This window comes from Gekko japonicus, unplaced genomic scaffold (genome assembly GCF_001447785.1).
Source record: "Gekko japonicus isolate JY-2015 unplaced genomic scaffold, Gekko_japonicus_V1.1 scaffold862, whole genome shotgun sequence".
NCBI lineage: Eukaryota > Metazoa > Chordata > Lepidosauria > Squamata > Gekkonidae > Gekko > Gekko japonicus.
In genome coordinates, this window is record NW_015173699.1 from 16,505 (window position 1) to 42,267 (window position 25,763).

Consider the following 25,763-nt stretch of genomic DNA (forward strand, 5'->3'; position numbering starts at 1 on the left):
GAAGTCTGGCAGGGTGATTTGTAGAAAGTGGACAAAGGAGGACACTTCACTGCCCTGGGTTAAATGAAATGTTTGAGGTAGATAGATGATATGTCTCTCTGCCTATTTATATATTTCAAGAAGGAGGTTAGAAAGAAAGCAGTTCTGTTCTGCATTTTAAAGTTTCCCGGTCCACTCTGGTCCCTGGTCGCTCATCTTTCTTTGAGACCCCAGGAGAGAGGGATCAGCACCCGCTGCCTTAAAGGGGTACGTTCCAAACAGTCTGCACAAGCAGCGGGGAATGGAATAAATTAGTACGATTTCCTTTCTGCTGATGAAACACAAAACCTAGCAGAAAAGCCATGAAATATTTGACAGAAGTCCAGTGTTCACAGGAAACACTTATCTGAAGAAGCAGTCGTGACTCTCTCTTTAGTCTGCGAGGTCAACAGGAATCCGATCCAAAGCGCTTCAAGTCCTCTGCGATTCCACTAATGCTGAGTCAGGACAATGGCATCCAGTGCCACATATTGTTGCCCGTCGCCACTTGACACACAAGGGGGGGTGGTCTCTTTCTTTCTTTCTTTCTTCTTTGGGACTGACAAGTCCTTGCACACCAGAAACTCCCTTGTACAGACAGAGTTTTTTAAATAGGAGTTGAATTCAGTTTTTTCTTTCACGTTTGTCTGATCTTGTTTTTCCTCATCTTTACAGTTTGAATTCGGAGAGTCTTCAGATGAGCTTTCTTCTGGTTTTTGTAAAAGTGGCTGTTGGACCATTGGATCTGGAAGTCGTTGACTCCTGAAATGTTGACTAGGGGAGGGCGCTGTCTGTAAGAGAAGTTTCATAGCTTCGTGTTCTCCACTGCCTGAAGCCTCATGCTGGCAAACAGCATCTTCTGTAGTGACCTTGGACTGTCCCAAGCACTCCTCAAGCTTCAGTAGCTGATACTCGTCATTTTCGTCTACTTTCAAAATACTGATGACCTCAGGGATGACTGTGTTCTCCTCAGACTGTGGTTCTTTCAATGGCTTTTCCTGTTGGGGAAAGAAATTCCACGCAACAGTAAACGTAAACTTCTCTTGGGTTCCACCAGTGGAAAACTAAATGTGCAGTTCTTACTTATTTCAGTCTGTATGCAGAGGGAAGTATATGCATAAATTACATACTGGAAACATCAAGGTAAAAGACTATGAGCCCGTAGTCTTTGCTGCATGTTTTCAGTAAGACAAACATTGCCTGCATGAGTCTGGGATAAATATGATATAAATAAGAGGCCAATCACACCAGTGCTGTGACTGACATTCTCTTTTCCCCTACTTGGTTCTAAGATCAATAAATCAGCTTCTTAACATTTTCAACCTGCAAGCCTCAGGCTACCTCTGTAACTTTTCTGTGGATTATAGAAAAAGTGAGGAGCACTAGTAATAGTAGATTAGCTTTAGGGTATTCGAAGCACTTCACATATGTCGAGTTGCAGCCAAACAGCTTTTCTGCTGGTAAAAAGGGAGAAGTGGTCCTCTGTGACCACCCAAAAAAGCAATGTTGGGGATCATAGGACCTGAACGGACAAAATGCATGCGGGACAAGGGGCTATAGTATGGAGGTGAATAGGACAAAACCGAACAAAAAAGTTGGCAGGATGCAACCCATTGGCTTCTATCCAACCATCTGTACACAACCCCCCCCCCAACTGGTTACCTGTAATTCTTATTCTTTGAGCTGTACATTCACACTGATGGGTTTTGTACCTGTGCAGAGTTACGATCCAGATACTTCTAGAGTATTTTGTTGTGAAAAGTGAAGCGCAACAAGTGTCTGAAATTATTCCTCCACTGAAGGGGGGGCAATTTCATCCCCTTGTCCCTCCACACTCAGCTAATCCTGCAAACATGTCTTGCAACCCCAGGAATGATCTTCCTGTGGGTCAGAAAGAGGCTGCAGGAACAGAGAGGAACACAGGAATGCTCTGGGTGTCCTTCATGTATAGGTGGTGGGATACAAGCCACTCTCTCTGTGACTCGTTCATCAGGCTTGTACACAAGTTATTGTTATCCCTATAATGCAGCAAGTAGTAAAGTGTGAATGTTAGTGGCTGCACAATACACAATACACCGGTGGCACAGAGGATTTATACTCTGGTTAACATCTGAGCTGAACAGAGCTGCTGTCAGTTCTAGCCCCGTGCTGGTGTAAGCTACCAGCCTTGTCCCCAGCTCGCCGTCCACCCAACGGTTCGAAAGCTTTAGTGAGTAGATAAAATGGGTACCACTCCTTAGAGAGGGTGGGCACACTAAACCCCCGTAGGGGAGGTGTTAGCCGGCGAAATGGAATGCCCAGCTCGTAAGCTCGGAAGCCTGATAAAAAGACCTCTTCAGCATTAAGAAGCCTGTAATGGGCCAATCCGGCCAGGTGGTGGCAGTGCGGCGCTACGATTCAAAGCAGCCCAGGAAGAACCAACGTCATCAAGCCAAGCCGAAAAGTGAATGCCTCTGGAACACGTCTGAAGCCTACAGCTGAACAAAAATCCCCATCGGCTGCAAAATGTGTGCGATTTAAAGAATTATATGTTGTCCTCCCTTACCCCTATGAAATTGTAAGTCCCTTGTGTGAAACCGTGTAACTGTAAATCGCTCAGAGCCAGCAGCTCCGCCGGATTGAGCGATCAATAAATCGAAAGGTATTATTATAATTATTATTATACCTGGCAGTATCTGATACAAAATCCCTACTCAGCTACTAACTAGAGGAATGTTGCACTACCTCACAATACCTATGGGAACTGCAGAGGTTACCTCACAAAGTTATTGTGAAAGGAAACTACCTACAAATTAGGAGTCTTTAACATTCTTCTCCGCTAATGTTATTACAAATGCACATGGTTAATGTTCACAGGCTCACACATGTCCCATCATGAAATCTAGGCTCAACCACCCCTGCCAGCCGCAGAAAGTTCTTTCTAGTGAAATCTCTGGCTGTAGGACAGAAATTGACAGAAATTTAATCAAAAATCATTTCTGAATGCAGTCATTACCAGATTGTCCTGGTTCATCTCAGGTAACTTAGGATGTGGTATTTTCGGCCAGAAAATCCTTTTTAACCTGCCGGGGGGGGGGGGGACACACAAGCAAACAAAAGGTTTTAGTTAGCTAAAAATGGAATTTGTTGGCAACTATCAAGGAGAACCCAATAGTGCTTTAGGATAATGTGTACATTTTGTACCAAACCATCAGAAGAATTACCTGCTCACCAAGGGCCTCTGCTTTTCTTTTGGTTAATTCTTCTGGTACAGACTGGCACAAGAAGGTTCTATTTTACTGTGCTTACATAGCAAAGAATGCCTTGCCCGTCCCCCGTCCCCCCCCGTAAAGGACTGCTGTAAAACATTTACTCACATGCGTTTTTTCAGGGCCCACAATAACCCAAAAATTAACAGGCACAGGATTAACAGTCCAGCAAAGACATTTATAAGGACTATTTCTACTAGACCTAGAGGAGGGGGAAGAGAAAACAGAAAATAATATTAAAACATCAATGAGACTCATACAGAAGGATCTGCATTTAGGACGGTGGTCAAAGAAGGAAGTAAATTAGTGCAATTATCCTATTTCTACACCAGAAATCTACTGAGCTCAATAAGAACATTAATAGACATGATTTCTCCAATGAGAACTGCACAAAAAGGTGAAATTTGTTTTGTACATACAATCAACTCAGTTAACGGCCGACGTGTTCTAAAGAAAAAATTCGTAAGAAATGCAGTATAACAATATTCAGGTATTTGATGTCCCAGATTTTTTTTTCTTGAGCATATTTGCAGATGTGCATTTTACTATTATAGATCTAATTCCTAACCAGGCCATAGCGTATGGATCAGTAGGGAAGCTGGTTTGGTGGGGAAGCCAGTTTGGTGTAGTGGTTCAGTGCGTGGACTCTAATCTGGGAGAACCGGGTTTGATTCCCTACTCCTCCACTTGCACCTGCTGGATGACCTTGGGCAAGCCATAGCTCTGGCACAACTGTTCTTGAAAAAGAGCAGTTTCTGTCAGAGCTCTCTCAGCCCCACCTACCTCACAGGATGTCTATTGTGTGGAGAGGGAAAGGAGTTTGTAAGCCACTGAGACTCCTTTGGGTAGTGAAGGGTAGGGTATAAATCCAATCTCTTCTCTTCTCTTCAATAGATCCACGAAATGAAGGACAGATGTGGCATTTCTCTACAAATCTAAAAAAAGCCCAGGTTGGCAGAAAAAAATTAAATCTAAATACATCAGAGAATTAAATACATCAGGGAATTTTAAAAAACACAAAAATAACAGAAACTACACATGTACACTTAAGAAAAGAATGTCAAGATCTCAGTAGCCACTTTGGAGGTTACTAGGCAACCACGACAATATTGCTGAGCTTTCTAAGCCTTGGTTTCTATAAAACAAAGCCCTGGGGCCAAAACAACCCTGAAAAGCCCTGTCCACCCACCCTGTCATGTTTCCTGAAGGATGAGTGGTTGCTGAAGACAGGCCCTGTGGCAACCACTGGAGACTCACTACCCAAACAAATGGGCTTGGCCCAGCCAGGCCAGCACTGTGTAACTGGGCTGACCCAGAGGTTGTCACCATGCAACTCAGCCAGACTCTTCCCAGAGAGAGACTGCCAGGGAGTGGGAAGGAGGGAAGCCTGAAGACAGAGGAACAGATAAAAGTAGACTGGCTGTAGCTGGGAAGGAGAGCAGGAAGCAGGAAGCGGAGAGAGAGTCTTTAGGGGCTTTTGGGGAAGGAAAAGAAGAAATAGTAGGAGTGAAGAAAATGAGATGCTCCCCACAAGTCATTGTGGGTCCCTTGCTTGTGCTTCTATAATTCAGAGTGATGGAGCTTCCGGTTTTGGCGCTTCAACGATGGCTGCATCCCTTGGCTCCTCCAAGAGACGTGTGCCATGAATCGGGGATTAGGAGGGAGCGTGATTGTGCAATGGGCTTCTAGCCAGGGGGCTTTGGAGAGCCCTACCTCCGGCTGGTAGCCGGTACAGGGGGGCTATTCACTGCCCTGAAGGTCCTGCCCTGATTCCCAGCATTGGATTAGAAGCGACCATCGGGACAAACATTTGGAGGTTTAGCAATTTTCTCTGCCTGGCGTGATCCCAGGGGCCGTCTCAGGACCTGGTGGATTGATTCAAGGATTGATGAGTGAGTTGCCGTTGAAACGAGACACCAAAGCCTAGATGTGAAGTCCCCCTACTATAAGCGTATAAATGGAGGGGGGTAGGGGACGCCCTATCTCCCGACGTTTTAAGCAAATGTGAAAGCACAGGTGGAGGGACCGATAGGGTTGCCAAATCAGACTTACCTCGCCGGCGGGGGACTCTGGGGTGGCTCGCGGAGCGCACACGCGCTGCATGCACGTCACAGGGAAGTGATGTCATGACGCCGGGCACGCTGGGGGCGGGGCCACAGCCATTTGAGGGGAAAACTCTATGTCTCTAAGGTCTGTTTAAACGCTCAGCTTTCTTTCAGAAAAACTCTCCGCTACAGTCCATTGCCACAATTTGATCAGTCCCTAGGGCTGCCAAGTCCCCCCGGGGGGTGGATTTCCCCCCGCTTTGGAGGCCCGATTTCCGCCCCCGCGAAATCAGGCCCCGGGGGAAACCCCACCCCCACGTGCACGTCACAGGGAAGTGACGTCATGACGCCAGGCACGCTGGGGGCGGGGCCACAGCCATTTGAGGGGAAAACATAGAGTTTTAAGCATTGTAAAACCTCCATACTTGGGTTTTTAGTTAGGTTTTTTTTACTTTCTCCTATAGATTGTAGGGAGCTGCGGTGGCTCAAGTGGTTAAGATGCTGAACTGCAGGCTGTGGAAGGTCGGTAGTTCAGCAGTTTGAGACCCGGGTGCCGCATGACGGAGTAAGCTCCCGTCTCTAGTTCCAGCTCCTGCCAACTTAGCAGTTCGAAAGCAAGAAATTGCAAGTAGATAAATAGGTACCACTTCAGTGGGAAGGTAACAGCGTTCCGTGCGCCTTCGTGTTTAGTCATGCCGGCCACATGACCATGGAAACGTCTTCGGAGAGCGCTGGTTCTTCGGCTTTGAAATGGAGATGAGCACCGCAACCCTAGAGTCAGACTCGACTGGCTTTTGAGCAAGGGAACCTTTACCTTTTTATAGATTGTAGATCTTCCCTCCCCAATTTCTGTTGTAGTTTTATAGAAATGCAAATAAAAAATTCCCCTTCGGGGAACCAAAATATATATATATATAATTCAAAGTGATGCATGGAAATGAATATGGGACAGTAAATATTTATTTACTTACTTTATTTATACCCCGCCTTTTTCCCCAGTGGGGACCCAAAGCAGCTTGCATCACTCTCCTCTCCTCCATTTCATCCTCACTACAACCATGTCGTATATGAGATGCAGGATCAAATTTACCCAAGGTCTCATGTTTTGCACTTTTTATGCATACATAGAAATGGGGAGGGGGGTGTTGAAATGTGTCACTTCCTAAGTGCAACCATCCACACAGATGTCACTGTGTTCATATGTTCAGGGGTCATTTCGTAGAAAAAGAGGTGCAGGAGCTCATTAGCATAACTTATTAGCATAACTTATTTGCATATGCCACACCCCCTGACATCACCGGAAGTGTGTCAGAAGGCAACACCCACCACTCAGGCTCCACTGGACTGTTTTGGATTGCTAGCTATGGGGGGGGGGAACGCGCAGATCTGCCCTCACAGAGGAGGGAGAGCTTGAAGGCGGGCAGGGGGAGCCCTCTGCAACTTACCTGGCTGCTTCTTGTTTCTCGTGGCCTGACTGAGGGCTGCTGGAAGCAGGGGGTGGGGCTTGTTGCATGTGCCCGCCCCCTAGGCTCCTTACTGCCGGAGCTCCACTCCTGTGCGCTCCTGCAGGAAATTACCCCTGCATATGTTCAATAACTGCTTGCAGAGCAACTCTATCCTTGCCACACCACATGGGAATCTGTGTGGTGTGGTTTCTCTTTTGAATCTGTTTCAGAGTTAGAATTTGTTTGTGTGATTTGGTTTTCCTCCATGGCATCACAAATCCCCAGAAAAGTTCATTCTGTGCGGTGCTCTGCCTGTACACATTCAACAGTCAAATTTACTGTTCAATGGCTGCAATGAGGGTGAACCAATTCCAAAGATATCCTTTTCCTTTTTGTCAAGTTTCACATAATTTAATTTTTTTTTTAACTTTATTTTTTAAGATGTGAAAAGTAGATATGAGGGGGACTACTACTCCCATGGTGCTTTGCAAAAACACACATGCACAACAACCCTCCCATTTCAAGCAAACCTGTAACCATTACCACCAATAAGGAATGCAAAAAGGAACAGTGGACCCTAGAACTTTTTTAAAGCATTGATTTGCTGACAGTTTGTATGACTGATTTAACTCTGTGTTTTGACTGCAGAGTGAAGCAGTATGCAGCAATGACTGGGGGGGGGGGGGCGAAGAACTCCATTGAACTGTGTGGTTATACATATGCATGAAGGTCAATCATGCTGTAATGTGCTGAGAAGGCCTACAGAAACAGCCACAAACAGGATGTCAGCGGAAGAAGAAGAAGAGGAGATTGGATTTATACCCCGCCCTTCACTACCCAAAGGAGTCTCAGAGCAGCTTACAAACTCCTTTCCCTTCCCCTCCCCACAACAGACACCCTGTGAGGTAGGTGGGGCTGAGAGAGCTCTGACAGAAACTGCTCTTTTTCAAGAACAGCTCTTATCAGAGCTACGGCTTGCCCAAGGTCATCCAGCCAGGTGCAAGTGGAGGAGTGGGGAATCAAACCCAGTTCTCCCAGATTAGAATCCGTGCACTTAACCACTACACCAAACCAGGCCCGAGGCCTGTAGCTAGGACCTTTCTAGTGGGGGGGCCCTGGGGAAAGTGGAGGGGCCGGAGTGTGTGCGTGCGCCCGCGCGCCGCATGCACATCACCCTGAAGTGACGTAATGACGCCGGACACGCTGGGCGGGGCCACGACCATACAAGGGGAAACACCTCACCGGCTCCGAGGAAGAGTCCCGTCTAAATGCAGCCGCTTCTCTGTTGCAAGTGAGGGCTGCCTGCGCCGCCTCTCACCGGCAAACTGCTGCGCCCCGTTGGAAAGCGCGCTCGCCTCTCCGAATGGGAAGCAGTCCATTTTCATACCTCTGTAATTGGTGCGAGTTGTGAAGAGAAGTGCTGCCGCTCCGGCCGGCAGGCCGGGGTCAGGCAGCGTGGAATTGAATCAGAAGGAGCCCGCGGTGGCTTCCAGACAGGCAGGGGGCCCACGCAGGCTCCGCTTCGACCGGATCCCGCCCGCGTACCCCCGCCTACGCCGATTGGGTTAGAGGAGGCTCAGCTGGGGCGCCGGCTTGACCTTGCGGGGAGGGAGCCGCGGGAAGAAACGGTACTTTTAATAAGAGTGAAGCTGTGAGACAAGCTGACACGCAAACAGGGGCGATTGGACGGCGGGGAGGCGGTGTGGACTTTCAGGGAGGGGAAATGGGGTTAGTTGTGTGTGAAGAAGACCTAGCTCCCGCTTCCCCTCCTCCACCCCCCAGCCCACCGGGAACAGCCACAGCCCGCCTGCTGGGCCGTCCACAAACCCACCTGGGCATGGCGAGGAAGGGGAGGAGGAGGAGAGGAGGCCACCGTGCCCCTCAAGCCCCCTGATGCCGCCTCGGCCTCCAGTGCTGCCGCCACCAGCCTCTCATCATCTTCGGGCCGGGGGGGAGGGGGAGCAGAGGATCGGGGGAGGGGCCCACAAAACCCACGGGAGGCCGGGCCATGTGGGCCCCACGTGAGCTACGGGCCTGCACCAAACTGGCTCTGGCAGTGGGACCAACAATTGAAAAATCTTCTGCCTGACTGGTGAGCAGGACGTGAACTGAACCGGCTGGTGTTTGAGCATCCCTAGTTGCCATCCAAGCCTGACTGTACCAAACTGGGAGCAACTAAACAGTACCCCACGTTGCTTCTCAGAGATAACAACATGTACCAACTCTTAGCCAGAGGAATATCTGTGAGGGCCTTCTTAAGCTGTAAAATGGTAAACGTGATATACCTCAGTTAGCTCTGTGGAAATAGACACAGATTTCATACTAATGTTCATCAGCCAGAGAGATTTTTCACCCAACAGAATGATAGAATCATAGAATGTTAGAGTTGGAAGGGACCTTGCGGGTCATCTAGTCCAACCCCCTGCACTCTGCAGGAGCATAGCCGAAAGATAGCCCTACATACCTACAACATACCCGAAAGATGGTCGTCCAGCCTCCACTTGAAAACGTCCAGTGAAGGAACATCCACCCCCTCCGAAGGCAGACTGTTCCACTGCTCAACCACTCTTACAGTTAGGAAGTTTCTCCTGATATTTAGCTGGTAACGACTCGCTTGTAATTTCCACCCATTAGATCTAGTCTTGCAATCCGGAGCAAGAGAGAATAGATCGGCTCCATCTTCTACATGCCAGCCCTTCAAATACTTGAAGACTGCAATCATGTCCCCTCTAAGCCTTCTCTTTCCCAGGCTAAGCGTACCCAACTGTTTCAGCCTTTCCTCATAAGACTTGGATTCCAACCCTCTCACCATCCTGGTTGCCCTCTTCTGGGCACGCTCGAGCTTGTCAACATCCTTCCTAACATGTGGTGCCCAAAACTGGACACAGTACTCCAGGTGAGGCCTGACCATAGCAGAATAGAGTGGAACTACCACCTCCCTTGATCTGGACACAATGCTTCTGTTTATACATCCTAAGATTGCATTAGCTTTCTTCACAGCCACATCGCACTGCAGGTTCATGTTTAGCTTGAGGTTCTATGGCTTTTGCTCAAAGTTAACTCACTATAAGAAACCAGCACCATCTTCTCCAAGGCCTAATTCAGCACACATTAAAATGATCCATTAAGGGAAAAGCAATTTACACAGAGCAACGTACTAAGTCGGTTGGTGATGAAAGTGACATCGTTCCCCTTGGTTCCACCAGCAATGGTGCTTGCCATAACATAAGCTGTGTACTGGACATTAGCTTGCAAGGACTTTAGTCGGTATTGTAGCAGACTAGCATTCACCGTCTTTCCTAAAATGAAAAATTTTTTAGCATTAACTGTTAAGCTAATCTAAGACACAGTAGAATTTATACAATTCCTTTGAACTCAAAGAAACCCCCCAAAGTCACTTTTGCTACAAAGCTGCCCTTATACCACTAATCAACAATAGAGGGCAGCATATGCTACATAACACTACAGAACAAACCAAAAAAAAAAAAAGAGGAGGAAATTCTGTATATACCCATACAATGGAAGCGCTTTCAGTAAATTCTTTTCAGGTAGAATGCAAAATATGCATCTGCTGCTTTTTAAAAATATGCATCTGCTGCTTTAAAAAAAAATTGCATTCAAATTATGTATTAAATACAGACAAATTATGTATTAAATGCAGACAGTAATAGATAACAAGGAGAAGAGAGGCAGAAAGGAGAAGTAAGGAGATGGCTCTAAAATTCGTTTTACAGCCTAACGTGATTAAGGTGGGTAGCCGTGCTGGTCTGAAACAAAAGAACAAAGTTTGAGTCCAGTTTAAGACCAACAAAGTTTCATTCTGACTATAAGCATCTACACAAAAGCTTATGCCCAGAATTAAACTTTGTTGGTCTTAAGGGTGCCACTGGACTCAAACTTAACTTGATGTGGTTATATTAAATTACATCTCTCCATAGGTTCTTGGCACTTGATTAAAGATAATGAGTTGTAGAATATGAGTTGACACAAGATATAAATAGGTTCCAAAAATAAAGAAAGCATCAGCAATTGTTTGGGGTTTTTTACCAATCTAATTTGGAGACTTAATTTTAGTAATAGAGCTGTTTTACAAAGATGTTCATGCCACATGCTGACCGTAATTTTTGTTACAGATTTCCGGTGCTCAGATACAATGGATCATGGTGCTAGTAGAGGGAATTTTTATTAAAGGTCTGCATGCCAAATTTTTTACTTTTCTCTATAAATAAATGTAATAATAAATAAATAAACATAATAAAGCCAATTTTGGTATCAAATTCATTTTTAATATTTTGTTAATCTCATTACATCAGTTGCCAGAGTCTCTGTTTTGCATGCAGAAGGTCTCAGGATTAACCCCTGGCACCTCCAGCTAAAAGGATCTGCTAAATCAGGTATGTCCAACAGGTAGATCGTGATCTACCAGTAGATCGCGGAGGGGTCAGAGGTAGATCACCAGCCCCACTTGGTCTCCTGACAGAAGGTGCATTATAAATGGGGGGGCGGGGCGGTGGAACCCGACTTTAGTGGGTTAAAATCTAATTTGAAACTAATTTGAAACTTTATTTTCATGGTGGTAGATCACCGGCACTCTTGGCCGTAAAAAATAGATCACTACCTGTCCGAAGTTGGACATGCCTGTGCTAAATCAAATCCAGATAAATAAAACTAGATGCTAGGTTTGATAGCTATTCTACTTCAATGCCTCACTTTAGAGTGCCATCTCGGACTCTCAGAAACCACACACTAGCGTCAAAACATTCTTAACAGAATAGTGTTAGATGGTGTCTGTATATTCTGCTTCACATGTGTATACATACCTATCTCTTTCCCACCTTCTGTTATGTAGAATATAGTGTAGTTAATAATATCACCATTTGCTTTCCCTTTTTCAATTTCCTTCCACTTTATGGTAGCCTCATTTTTATCGACATTCTCTACTTCTGCAACAGGGCCGTCTGAGGGACCTAAATCAAGTACACACACATTAAAAAACACTTAAAAACTTGAATTATTTTGACATGCCCCTTTACTAAGCAGTGGTGCTAAACGTTTAGCTGATATTTCACAAGTCAAACCTGTGGTTTCATACCATGCAAGTCAGGAGATCTAACACTCTGCTAGATCTTACCAAAGTACTTTCTTCAATGATAAGAAAGAAAACAGTGCCTTTTATGTCAGTCTTTGTTCCTGCAGTTAATCACCCACCTACTCAGGTGAGGCAAACAGCCATTCCATCTAGGGAAGCAGCCTACCAGACCTCAACCACTTTAACTGCATTTTGCACACATGGACATGTGTGCTGGGTCAGTAGAAGCACTATTGTGTTTGTTTTACAGAACCTTGACACAAAACACACAGGGGTATCGATATTTGGAATAAAGCTTTTCTTCCCACTGCACCATTGGTTTGTTTATTTGCTCCAACTGGTGTGGCCCTTCATTCTCATCTTTCTAAGAGAAGCAGCAGGAGGGATCATAGAAACATGGAAATAACAGACATAAAGGACTAAGCACAATTTTTTGTATTACAGCTGCTTCCTGATAATTACGTTCCCAAGCATATCATCATCATCATATCTAATTCTGAACCAGGACCTAGACTGTAGATATAAAAATCCACAAAATGGATCCAGATACAAAAATGGGGGGGTCTACAATCCTAGGTTTGCAGAAAAATTCAAAATTTAAAAATTAGATGGTCAAAAAAACCCAAATAATAGAAGCGATATGTATAGTTGGAAGAGAAGAACGCCCAAAGAGATTTCATTAGACTATGTACTGAGATCTCAGTGGCAATTTTGGGGGTTGCTAGGCAACCACAACAATATTGCTGAGCCTTTCAAGTTTCACTTTCTATCAAAGGCAGAGGAGACTGAAAAAAGAAAAAAAATGAGAGGGAGGGAAGCAGTACAGAAAGGGGAAAGAAAAAAGGGAAGCTGAAAAGAGGAGAGCAGAAAAAGTAAGGCTGCCATTCCCCTGATGGGGGAAGGGGTTTGCTTGCTTTTGGGCCCCCAGATCCACCAGCCCAGATTTGGCCGGCAGGGGGAACTCCACCCCCAAAGCACCCTGTTTGTGGCAATGCAATCGGCGCAATGACATCACCCAGAGGTGACATCGCGCAGGGATGTTGCAGGGGGGGGGGTCAATCATTTAAGGAACAACCATAGAGTTTTCCTTAAATGATAGAGCGTCCCCTGCAACGTGCCCTGCCCAATGACATTACTACTGAGTGACATCAAGCAGGGGGCTGCCAGAGGGAGAGAAAGAAGAACTGGGAAGGGGGATACAGGGGGAAATGAGATGTTCCCTGCAAATCCTCAGGAGTCCACAGCTCGGGCAGATTCTATTAACAGAATGAATTCATTACAGGACTGTCATAACCACTTATACATACGCCCTTGCTTAAAGTAGGTCCTTATGGAACTTGGAGCTTTTATTTCATCTTTATACACAGGGTACACCGAGATGTTGTAACATTTATATTGTTCGAAGGCTCCTGGAAAGAACAAAACAGAAACACATGATTATGGCTCTTTCGAGATCATGGCTCTTTCAGCATGGCATATTATATACCCAAACACACTATACATAAGCATTATGTACTCATACAGCGATGAAAGGCAGCACAACAAAACACCAGAATAATCACTTTGCACTCCATTAGAAACTTCATTTTATGGTGTTGTCAGGAGGTGGTGTCCCTGCACTTATCCACTCAGTTGGAAGTGGCCCAGGGCCAGCTGCAGCAAGAAAGGCCCTGCAGGAGCCAGCAGCCAGGCCCAACGGATCCCAGGGCCATGGCAATAACAGAGGAGGCATCGTGGGACTCCAGCGAGCCCAGACAAGGATATAGGGGAGAGTGCCTTGTTGATGTCATGCACCCCGGGTCTCATCATTGGTCCAGGTAATCTATTGTTCTCACCTGAGACCAGCCCCCAAGGCCTTCCATTGGTCTGCATTGTTTTCCAATGTCTATAACTGTCCAGGCACATGGCCTCAGACTGTGTGCCTTGCCCTGATGCCAACTAGCAGTCCACCCCTAAACCTCTGGGTTTAGGCCATAATCCCTTCTTCATGGACCTCTGCATGTCTGGACAGGTAGTATCACCCCATAACGGACCCTTCTATTAGCTATCAATCACCTCTGCTTTCTTTGTTCTGTATTGTGTGTGTGAATGCTTGTATGTTTAAGAATCCTTCAGTAAAGAAATCACTGCTTTAGTAATCCAGCCTCTGTGTTTATTTCTGGGACTGGGAAATCAAACTCCTGTATACACAGGCCTGATCCTATATTTAATGCCTATTGCCATTTAATATTCATAATTCCCCGCATTTTTTAATAAATAAGGCAATTTGGCTAACAACCTGGTGAGAGGGCAAAGGGGAAAGGCAGTCCCAGTTGAAGCTGAAGACAAACTCCTTTAGAGGAGGCCAGGGAGTAAGGCAAGGTGTATCAAGACCCAGGAAGAAGCCTCATTGGCCCTGGCTCCTGCCAGTCTCCAGCATCTAGCCCCTTGACTGAAGGAAGAGGGAGAAGTTGGAGATGTCCGTCTCCCAGAGAACTGTTCGAAAGGCAGCCACAGGAATGGCTGGGGAGCAAGGGCTCAACCACTCCCTAGACTGCAAGGGTGGAGGATGTGAGCAGGCCAGAAAGAGAGGGAACTGGGTGGAAGCAAAAACCCTTCCTCTCCGCCAGTCAAAGGCCCTCCTAAGACCTTGCCAGGGAAGAAAAGAATGCTGGAGGGTGCTACAGTTCTGGCCACCATCCCCAAGCTGGAGGAACTGGACACATACCTTTCCCCCACCATATTGTATAAAACATCCATCAACAACTGATTGCCCAACTAGATGCAGCTGGTCCAAATCAGCACTTTTTTACACACATTTCCAAAATCAGGTCAGGGTTTTGCACACCTAAGTGCCCAACCAAGTACAACCCCTGCTTAATCCTGGAAAAAATGTTGCTATGGACTCTAACCCTCCTAGGTAGGAAAAACTGCTTCTACCCCCTGACTTGGTTGGTCAAATCCTCTTGAAACCCTGGAAAGAGTTGGGGAAAAGAGGGAAATACTCTTCGTAAGTATTCTAAGAATGACAAGGTTAATGCCTGCCCTAGCTAGAAACTCAATTTTCTTTTGAAACTTCATTCCCTTTTCCCTTTCCTTATACGCATGCATGCTCAATAAACTCTTGAGAATTTGAAATGAACACTTTGTGACAGTCTCTAATCCAACTCCACATGAGCCAAGAATTCTTGTTCTGCAACAATGGGAAAGAATTGCTCTCATACCACTCATTAACATATGTATAAAATAAATAATAAATATATCTGTGTACTTTATTCTCCTTGAGCGGAACTGACACCTGATGGAGAGTCTGAGGGTAACACATGAAACTGAAATAATGGTGAACCTGGTGGCAGATACTGTTGGAAATGTATGTGTTTACAAGGTCTGATTCAGTCATTATAGGGTTAACTTGTATTCCTAGTTTGCTATTGTTTAGACTGACCTGGAAGGGATACCTGGCACTAAGCCAATGGGGGATTTGCCCGGGAAAAGTAACTTCTATTTTGATGCAGATTGGTCATTTGTTCCAGGTGACTTCCTTTCTAGGGGTCAAGAAGAAGGAGGAAATCTCCACCATTACGTGTGTGCTTGTCTTCAGTATAGGAAGCTTAGAAATGTAGCTCTTAGTGTTTTGTTAATTTGTAGCAATCCCGTGTACCTTTTCCCTTAGAATAAAGTATTTTTAAAAAGCAAAGAAATCTCTTCTTTCCAATAGAGCAAGATCCATCAAATAGTCTGAGTATTAAACAATTTTTTGACTATTTACAACAGATACTACCCAAGCAAACACAGAGTAAGAACTCTGCAGGAGCAATCCCACACCTGCCCCACCCATTACACCACTTAGAAATCTGCAACGACCAGTCTGATTCCAGCAAAGATTTATACAACTTCAAAGCTCCATCGTCTGCACTAAACATTTTCAAATGTAGCAAAAACTTAAAACACATTATCTCCCTCTGACAGTGAATGCCCCTCTACAGCTGAGCCCCTTGTGCAACCCTCCTTCTGTTTCACTGCATTACACAAGTACTCTCAACGCTGCCCCATTATTCCCAGAGAGCACCCACCCACACAAATTAGCACCCCCCATCCAGCCAAAGGGATGCCTGTGCAGAACCATGTTTTCCAGGAAATGTTTGAAGAGAAAGTCTACACACTTAAAAGTAGGCTGCACATGAGACTGCCAAGACTCGAATGGAGCATCCTGCTCCCAAACCGGACTGCTGTATTTGTTTATTTAAAATACTTACAAACTCATTTTGTTCCCTAACTAGTTGGGACCCAAGAGAAGGAATGGGTTGGAAAACTGAACAAAGGGGCACTGCACAAAGCTTCCAAATGCATGGCCTTGCCTCCAATAACCTTGAGGGCAATCCGGTCCATCCTCTGCTCTGTGCACATGTAGGGTGGGGAAAGGGAGGGGTCAGCATGAGAGAGTCACACATGCAGAACAGCACATGCGGCAATGGCAGAGAAGGACAGGCTAAGGGACTGAATGCTTCCTCCCTCTCTAGACTAGCTTTCTTTCCAACTCGAAGAATTGCAAAACTGCTTCAAATGTTTCTCTAACTGATATCAACTTCTGGCTTTCCTCTAAGCAGATAATACTAAAAATAAAACAAACCCCCACACCTGTATCTTCCCCTATGATCAGGATCTCTCAAACAAACACTCGACAATAATTCAACCAACCTTCGCCTGAAGAACTGTAGCACCAGAGAACAGCCCTGTCCTCTTTGATGCTTATTACTCAAGGATACCTGCAAACAGCACTAAGCACACCAATGCAGGGACCACACTAGTAATTCCTGAGTGAAAAATATCTCAGCACGATGTATATTTTTAACCAAAGGAAAGGCAGAAGAATGAGGCTGTTAATAACAATAAAAATCAAGACTGTAAATAAAATGTGTTCCACCCTACAGACGTTGCCAAGAACTAAAACTTACCTTTCTGAAATGTCCACTTGGTGGCATCTCTTACGTAATGCCATGACCTTTCAGATGCATTCATCTCTAACACATCGTACCATTCTACAACATAGCTGTGTATATCTGAATCTGATGTTTGCCATTCCACAGTCATTTGTTCATTTAAAGCAGAAGCGTTCAGCATAACAACCCTTGGATAATCTGAGAACAATAATTTGCAAATGAAAAAAATATCAGGACTGTTGATTTCAACAGGTCAGCATTTTAAACTTGTGACTAATAACATTCTTGAATTGTGAGTCACATGGAAAAGCAGGAAGAGCCTGAGAGTTATATAACAATTTATTCATCTTTTAAAAAGAAAAGTTATGTAACGTTCATCGACAGGGTAGCAGAAGACATGATCAGACCAATAGGAGCATTTTTGTACACTTTATCTATAACCAATACAGGATGCAAAAAAAAAAAAAGAGTGCAATTTAAAAGGTTCAAATTGCGTAACACAGTCCTTGCTAACAGGAGTTCAATATGTAAACAGAAGGACATTGAGGCCTTCTGTCACCTTGGGGGTTTTGTTCGTATGTTTAGCCTTTAACCTGTCTTTCCCGCCAAAGGAACCCGAAGTGGTTGCTTGCTAACCGAGATTATTTAGTGCATATATTTGAAGATGAAGCCCAGTTTGAATAATGGTTCTGCGGCTAGGCACTGGCAATATCCTTGCTCACATATAACCAGAAGTGGACACGGTATCCTAATGTTGGTACTCAGACACCACTTTTACAGTTACAGAAACAAGGAAGTCCTTAGGTTTACACGCTCCATCTCTACCCATTTGTGGATCAGAAGTTAATCGCTTCCATATTCTCAAGGAGTTTCATCCTGGTTTGGAGGCAGCAGAACAAACCATCCATCACTTGTGGTTTGGATGTAAGAGCAAACCTATCATTTGCTCAGAATGCAGAAATGGTTAACTAACGTGTAAAGTCAAATGCAAAAGGAGTGGAGCGTACAAGACCACCAAGTCATAATTTGTCATTACAGTGGAATGTAGCCAAGGCAACTTTATAGTACCCTCATTTTCAATAAAGAAATCCCCACCATCATTTTTTGTTACTGTACCAGCAGCTAGAGAAAGGAAAATATTTTTGCATAGACATTCTGTAACTTTCTGGCAGTAGTTTTCAGAATTACTACTGTCATGGTATTTTAGAAAGCCTGAAGCCTGATTCGAAACTGGTTTATTCAGCACAAGATCGATCAAGCACAGCAGGACTTATTACTTGAGGGGGTGGCCTAGGATGGATTGCAGACCTTGAGTTTCGCCATTTCCTTTACCACACAGGCTTTTTCCTGTCATGTGTACGTATCTGGGTCATTTGTACATACCTGAGTATGAGTGAAACTTGGCCCTATTATAGTTTAGAGAAGACTCTGTTTTCTTGTGAGGTTCCCATCTCATGGTTGTTTACTTCTGTCCTTATTCATGGTCTGAGTCCACAAAACAGAAAAGAACTATTGCCTACGAACCCTAGCAAACAGCCGGGGGGGGGGGGGTGACTTTATGTAAGGTTGCCAGCTCTTGGTTGGAAAATACCTGGAGATTATAGGGGTGGAGCTTGAGGATGGTGATGTTTGGGGAGGGGAGGGACCTCAGTAGGATATAATTCCAAACAGTCCACCTTCCAAAACAGGCATTTTCTCCAGGGGAACTGATCTCTGTCATCTGGAGACCAGCTGTAATACCAGGAGATCTCCAGCCTCCACCTGGAGGCTGGCAAGCCTATTTACCTGACTATCTATATACCTGCCTATTTTTGTTGTTGTTCAGTCACACAGTCGAGTCCGACTCTTTGCGACCCCATGGACCAGATCCCGCCAGGCCCTCCTGTCTTCCACCGTCCTCTGAAGTTTGCTCAATTTCATGTTCTTTGCATCGATGACACTGTCTAACCATCTCATCCTTTGCCGTCCCCGTTTTCTTTGACCTTCGATCTTTCCCAGCATCAGGGTCTTCTCCAGTGAGTGCTCCCTTCTCATTTGGTGGCCAAAGTATTTGAGCTTCAGTTTCATGATCTGGCCTTCCAGGGAACAGTCAGGGTTGATTTCTTTTAGGATTGACTGATTTGATCTTCTTGCAGTCCAAGGGACTCTCAAGAGTCTTCTCCAGCACCATAGTTCAAAAGAATCTATTCTTCGGCGCTCGGCCTTCCTTATAGTCCAACTCTCGCAGCCATACATGACTACTGAAAGACTATTGAAAGAGGTAGTCAATCTTTAAAGGTACAATTGTGGTCTTAGGGTACTGTCTCAGTGATGATCTGGTTCTTATAGATCCACATGGGTCAATGCAGGGGTAATTCATGAGGACAACCAGATGGATTTCACCTAGAGAACTGGTGTTGAGTAGTGATGGGCATGAACTGGGAAAATGTGGTATGGTTCATGGTATGCCAGCTTCATGAACCATGAAACATCACAAATAAACCAGTTTCATTTGTGAGGTTTGTGACATGGTAGAACACCCCTCAGCATGATAGAGACACCAAACTCACAAGGGATATCCGGCTAACCCTCCTCTACCTACATGCCAAGGTTGGTGAGGATTGAATTTATGGGGTTCGAGTTATGGCTCCCCCAAAGAAGGTGTCCCCAGGAAAGCATTTTCTGGGGAAATGACAAGCACAGGTTCATTCCAGTAGGCATCTTTTAAGTGCCGGGGGGGGGGAATGTTTGGGAGGTGACAGTAATCAAAGACTGTTAAATAAACAAAATATGGCAAGAGTGTTACTGTTTTGAGCATATTTGTATTTTAAGTAAAAAAATAATATCTTTAATTGTGTTTATATCTTTTATAAAGTTTGTATCTCTGCTACCTGGCATTACATTTTATGACACACATGGCCTGGCCCGACAAAGTCCCATTTATGTCAGATCTGGCCCTCATAACAAATGAGTTTGACACACCTGCTGTACACTCAACATGTTTCCCCATATTATGAGATCGTGTGACTCTCCCATTTTTCACAGTGGCGGATAACACAGCAGAGAATCCCCTAGTGTTCAGCAATATGGAAAATGGGGTTTCACAACTGCTTATCAGTTTCAGAAAAAGTCTGTTCAGTTTCAACAGTGGGTTTTCCCCTTTGCCTGAGTACCTTTCTGTTCCCTTGTATTCAAGGAACTAATGAGAAAATGCATGCGCAAAACCTGAACCACAAGGATTTAAATGGAAGGGTGCTGGATGCTACTGCGCAGCTGCGATAGGAATATTGTGTAAATTTTTTAAAAAAACTTTGGACTCCACCCCCCACATGTCACAAGTGATGTTCCACCCCGATTTAGAAAAGGGCATTTTAAAAAATTGTAGCTGCAGAATAAATACACCAGAGGAAAAAGAATGGTGCATAAGGTGGGCACAGAATATGAAGTTAAGACTGAAGGCTTACTGCTCTGAAAATCTGCAGTAAGATGTGCGTGCGTAATAGGGCCTGTGAGTCACAAATCTACAGATGGCAAGGGTCTACTGTACTAGATGAAAGGGACACATATTGAACACATATACTCACCCTTGCTTTCTTCAGCACATGAAGGAATTCTCAAAACAGCCTCCGGGGAATCTCCAGCTGCGTTATGAGCAATAACACTAATCACATAGGCTTGCTCCATTACCCAGACAGTAACTGACTCGTCAGTAGTGTTCCTTGCACACACAAGGGAATGATTGCTTTGGGTGAAGCACTTTATTCTGTAACCTTTTATTATTCCTAAAGATTCATCCTCTTTAAGTTGCTGTCAAAAAACAAACAAAAAGCACATGGCAGCAATGAAAGAGCATAGACAACAATACTAGAACGTCAGAGTACACAAACGCAAGCATTTCTTCAGTTTGTTTACTTCAGAAGGACAGATGTCCTAGAGCCATTAACAAAATGACAGCCGGTGTAGTGGTTAAAGTATTTGGTATGGAGAGGTATGGAAACTGAGGTATGGAGAAATTTTCTTTGAAAAATTCCCCACAATATCCATCTCCAGAGAAAGACAGCATTCTCAGATAAGGATCATGAACTTGTGCTGCCTACATGTGTCCCACTGTTATGTATTCATAGTGACCTGAATGCATTGCACTGGTGTGTGTGAATCATTGCATTGACTTGTAATGTAAAGCTTCGGCCTGGGCTAGGATCCTAATGTAACCAATAGGAGCACTAGCCCAGGATGTGTCATCCAATCACCTGACAGAGCGGGGGCGCTTGTGATTGGTCATTATCTGTTCAACCTGATAGGTTGTTATTTGTACAGTGGGTGTGGCTACATTAGCCGGGAATGTTTAAATACAGAGCAGCTGCTATGTTAAAGCTGTTCTGGCTGACTGATGTTGTACTGTGTTGGAGAAGTACTGAAACTGAAGAATAAAAGCCGCATTCTTGCTGAAATCACTCTCCGACTCTTGTTAAGCCCACGACTTAACACCCACCTCTAACAAAAACAAACATCCCATGTTTCTGTCACCCTTTCCTGGGATATAGTCTGGAGAAATAGGTTAGATGAACACCTCCTTTTGTTCTTTCAAAGGTAAAGAAATCCTAAATTGCTGCAAATATTCAGCCCACCTGCTTTCAAAAACAGAGTGTTGCCTAAAAGGACATGCAAAAGCAACACGGCATCCATCCAGAGGTCACAGGAGTCAAGGAAAACACGGTTAGGGTTTGGCTTTTGCAATCCAGTGGATTTCCGACATGAGAACAATACCAATTCTTCAATAAATAAAACTGAGGTAAATCTACTAAGAAATAAAGCAGTCAAAATTTGCCATTTGGTTGCTGAACAAATAAAAATTAAGGTTTTTTTAAATGGCATCTTTACCTTCCAGAAAAGATGAACCAGTCGGGATCCTGTTGGCTGACATTTTTCAAGTACTCTCCATAGATCTACTTCTTTTGAGGGAACTATTAATAAAACAGAAAAAGAAAGTTGAAAAACACAGGCCGCCTTCTCATAACGCCTTGTCAAAATGGCTGCAACCAGGGATGCGTTCTCAAGTATACCTCGTGGAAAATTCATGATAATGATATTGAGGAGGTCCCCTAAATTAAATACTTAGGGGTTGGGTTTGACCAGAGATTAACTTGGTCACTGCAAGCTGCTCAAGTTAAAAGATGGTTACAGCGGTATCAAATATCATCTGGAGATTTTGGGGAATGGAGCCCAGGGAGGGCGGGGTTTGGGGAGGGAAGGATAATCATCAGGGTATAATGTCATAGAGTCCATCTTCCAGAGCAAAGCAGCCGTTTTCTCCAGGGAAACTGATCTTGATTGTCTGGAGATCAATGGTAACAGGGGGAAATCTCCAGGTGCCGCCTGGATGTTGACAACCTTACTGGGACAGGGTATGGCGCCAAAGCTCTAGAACTCTCTCCCCAGGGAGATTCATCTGTGCCCTTCTTCTGATGTCTTCCGCCAGTGGGTGAAGACCTGTTTCATTTGGCTTTTCCTCAGTGATCCCTCTTTCCTAGCCAATGTTTTTATGTTTTGTACATATTGTAACTATTTGCTTTTTAACTCTTTTAAAAATTGTTTTAATATAAACATTTGGGAGAGGAATTGAATGTAATAGTTTTATAATGAAATATGATCATGTATGTTTTAAATTGTTAGCTGCCTTGGTGGCCTTTGTAAGGGCAGAAAGATGGGATATAAATTTTATAAATAAAAATAAGCAGGCAAGGAAGCCAGCACAAGTATCATTCCATCTCACTGTCTTTTCTGCGGCTATCGTTTCTACATTTGTTTGTAGCTGCCAAAATTTTCTTCCTGCTTCTTTAAAGATGTAGCTGCCTCCTCTGGCTTTAATTACTTACTGGGGGGGGGGATCTTCTTGTTTTCTTTTAGTAATATTTTTCCCCCACTGCTACAGTTTGTCCTTCTTTTATTTCTATTATTTACCATACACATAAAATATTCTTTTCTAGGCCCTTCCCCTACAGCTAACAACTAACTCAGTTGATTATAAACTGGTACACAGAAATGATATGAAAGCTATTGTTTTTATGACCTTTTCATGTATATTACAAAACCCAATGTTAACCTGGATTAAATTTAATTGAAAATAAAAAACATCTGCTAATTTTAAAACATAACAGCTGTGTTTTCCTTGCCTTCTTCCTCTGTTGTTCCAATCTGCTCTCTGCTCCACTCACTCCAGAATTTTGATCCCTCTTTAATGCATTGAATGGCAACAGCATATTCAGTAAAACTCCACAGATTGGTGAGATCACAATAATTTTGCTGATACATTTCTGTGAAGTTGTAGGCTTCTTTCTAAAAATGGGGAAAGGAACACCATTTGTGCTTTTAAAAAAAGCAAAAATGTTATTTATATGAAAGAATACATGAGTAGGGTTGCCAGTCTCCAGGTGGTTTAAGATTGACCTTGAGGTGACAAAGGTTAGTTCTCCTGCAGAAAATGGCCACTTTGGAAGGTGGAAATGTGAAAAATGTAAAAATGTGAAGGGGACACAGTCCAATGTTCCCTCTAAGCTGTGGAGTCTTGTGAGCAAAAATTCTACTTTGTGAGCTACTGGCATTAAAGTTGTGAGTGAGTGATTTGGCTACTGCATAAATTAGTTTGCTCTGGAGCCATCCTTCCTGGGCTGAGACAAAAATGTGTGAGCCAGAGGCTAAAAAACTGTGAGCTAGCTCACACTAACTCAGCTTAGAGGGAACACTGGACACATCAAGTCACAATTCCCTGAACATTGCTTTGATCATATGAAGATACCAGCCTTACACTGGCTTCCTTCTCCCTCTGGTATTCAGCACAAGCTTCTATTGTTTATCTTTAAGCCTCTTGGCTATTTCAGTCTTTCCTATCTTTCCTTTTTGCTTTTCCTTCTTCCTCACCTTCCTTGCCCATCTAATACTAATCTTTGCAAGGATATGTGTGTCTGCGGAATCAGTGTTGGCTGCATATCTCCAAGCTCTACCTAAACACAAGCCCATAAAGCCAGATTGCTGCCAGCGCTGTGGTCTTCTTTGCCTTTAATGAACTTACAATGAGTGTAGCTCTGTTCATGATTGTACAGTTACTATACAGATATTTTGTAACTGTGGTTTTAAAAAGAACCTATATAAGAGCCATGTTAATGAAGACTGGTGGTGATGAGCTGAGTGTTTTAATTAACGGCCAAATTAATTTGGAAGCTAATGACTAAGGGCTTTATCGAAACCTCTTGCATAAGGTTTTACACAAGTCAGACCGACCCTGTAATGACACAGGAAAATGGTATGTGAAGTACTCAATATGGAATTAGATCATTCCTTGTAGCACAAATGGGTAAGATATTGACATATCCTAGGAAGGCAAGAGTTCAAGAAAAGAACCAATTGAAGAAGAATGGGGCATCTGCCAATACATAGTGAATCAGGATATAATCATCTGATGCCTCTAAATGATTAAGTTCAACTAATTTGGTAAAAGGCATATCAACACAAGAAGTTCTCAATTGGTGCGAACTTATCAAAATCAAAAGTTAGTCTCTTTCTTTCCTTCCTTTCCTTCCTTTCCTTCTTTCTTTCTTTCTTTCTTTCTTTCTTTCTTTCTTTCTTTCTTTCTTTCTTTCTTTCTTTCTTTCTTTCTTTCTTTGGAATTATATCTCTTAGCGGAACTATCAAATGAAAAGGAACTGAGGAAACCATGAACCATAGTGGGTATAATAGTAAATATTAAGTAAATACTGTGGTTTTAAGAAATCTTCTCCAAAAAATTGATAAATCTACAGAACAAGGTACTGTTAATTTGAATGGATTTGGTATAGAAGTGCCTGATGAACAGCATCCCATAAAGCTATTTCTGCAGCCAACTCATCTCATGAGGACAATGGACAAAATATTTTTAAATGCTTCTGGAAGTGGTACAAGAAAGGAATCTTAAAGAAAGGTGTGGAAAATCCTAAACAAACTTTGCAGAACAAAAAGAAAATAAGAAGCCCCCAAGTATGATCTTGTCTAGAATGACAGGTATGTTAAAATGGAAGAAGAGTAAAAAGAAAGGTTAAAAAAGGCTTAGTTCTCAGTGACAGAAGTGATAAGATGTAACATGGGATCAGATAATTTCAAAGATCAACTTTTAGAGACTACAGATGATCGGACCAAAGGTAAGAATGGAAATAGTAGCTCTGTGAGGGAAAGACCAAATGGGTCATTGTGATGAGCCAAAAAACATCCAGCCAAGTTTTTCCCAAAGAAGTTCCTTTTCTGATGTTTGACAAAATATCCCTACATACCCCATTGTTTTATGCATGTATTCAATCTCAGCTGTGCTTAGTTTGGGCAATGAAAAAGGACTAGTGGAGCAAGATGGCCTGGGAAAAACATCGGGGTACTAGAGATTGGCCAGAGCTCTTAATATAGATATCTGTATTTTTATACCTTGTAACAAGCTTGTAACAAAACCCACACCTTACTGGATGAGGGAGTTCTAGTGGGACCCTAAACCCAAGAACAGATCACCCAATTCAATACTAATGCATTAAGATTTAAACCAATTATAGAAATTCCACAAGTATTCTTTTTTTTGAAGAAGAAGAGACTGGATTTATACCCCCCTTCACTACCCAAAGGTGTCTCAGAGCGGCTTACAAACTCCTTCCCCTCCCCACAACAGACACCCTGTGAGGTAGGTGGGGCTGAGAGAGCTCTTGACAGAAACGGCTCTTTTTCAAGAACAGCTGTTATCAAAACTACGGCTTGCCCAAGGTCATCCAGCCAGGTGCAAGTGGAGGAGTGGGGAATCAAACCCGGCTCTCCCAGATTATAGTCTGCGCACTTAACCACTACACCAGACTGGAATCCTTCCTTCTTGTTCTATGTAGTGTTGCTGATGAGCAACCAGTTTAGTCACATATCCCAGGGTGGACACCCAAAAGATAGGAAGACCCTGGAGATGTAGGTATTGCATTTTGCTTCAGGAAGTAAAAGTCAGGCCTGTTTAAATTTTATTTTGT

The 25,763-nt window shown here is 43.8% G+C and overlaps 1 protein-coding gene across 1 annotated transcript in view; it reads right to left on the reverse strand.

Annotated features, from left to right (window-relative positions):
* Positions 1 to 470: 470 nt before the first annotated feature.
* IL31RA (interleukin 31 receptor A) overlaps positions 471 to 25,763 on the reverse strand; it is a 31,917-nt gene continuing 6,624 nt past the window's right edge. The window contains exons 6-15 of the mRNA XM_015423213.1: positions 22,917 to 23,079; positions 21,625 to 21,707; positions 20,328 to 20,550; positions 16,780 to 16,962; positions 13,153 to 13,254; positions 11,577 to 11,723; positions 9,915 to 10,055; positions 3,375 to 3,468; positions 3,014 to 3,080; positions 471 to 1,016 (exon numbers count right to left, since the gene is read on the reverse strand). Of these exons, the coding sequence (XP_015278699.1) occupies positions 471 to 1,016; positions 3,014 to 3,080; positions 3,375 to 3,468; positions 9,915 to 10,055; positions 11,577 to 11,723; positions 13,153 to 13,254; positions 16,780 to 16,962; positions 20,328 to 20,550; positions 21,625 to 21,707; positions 22,917 to 23,079 (1,749 nt within the window). The remainder of the gene's footprint in view (positions 1,017 to 3,013; positions 3,081 to 3,374; positions 3,469 to 9,914; positions 10,056 to 11,576; positions 11,724 to 13,152; positions 13,255 to 16,779; positions 16,963 to 20,327; positions 20,551 to 21,624; positions 21,708 to 22,916; positions 23,080 to 25,763) is intronic.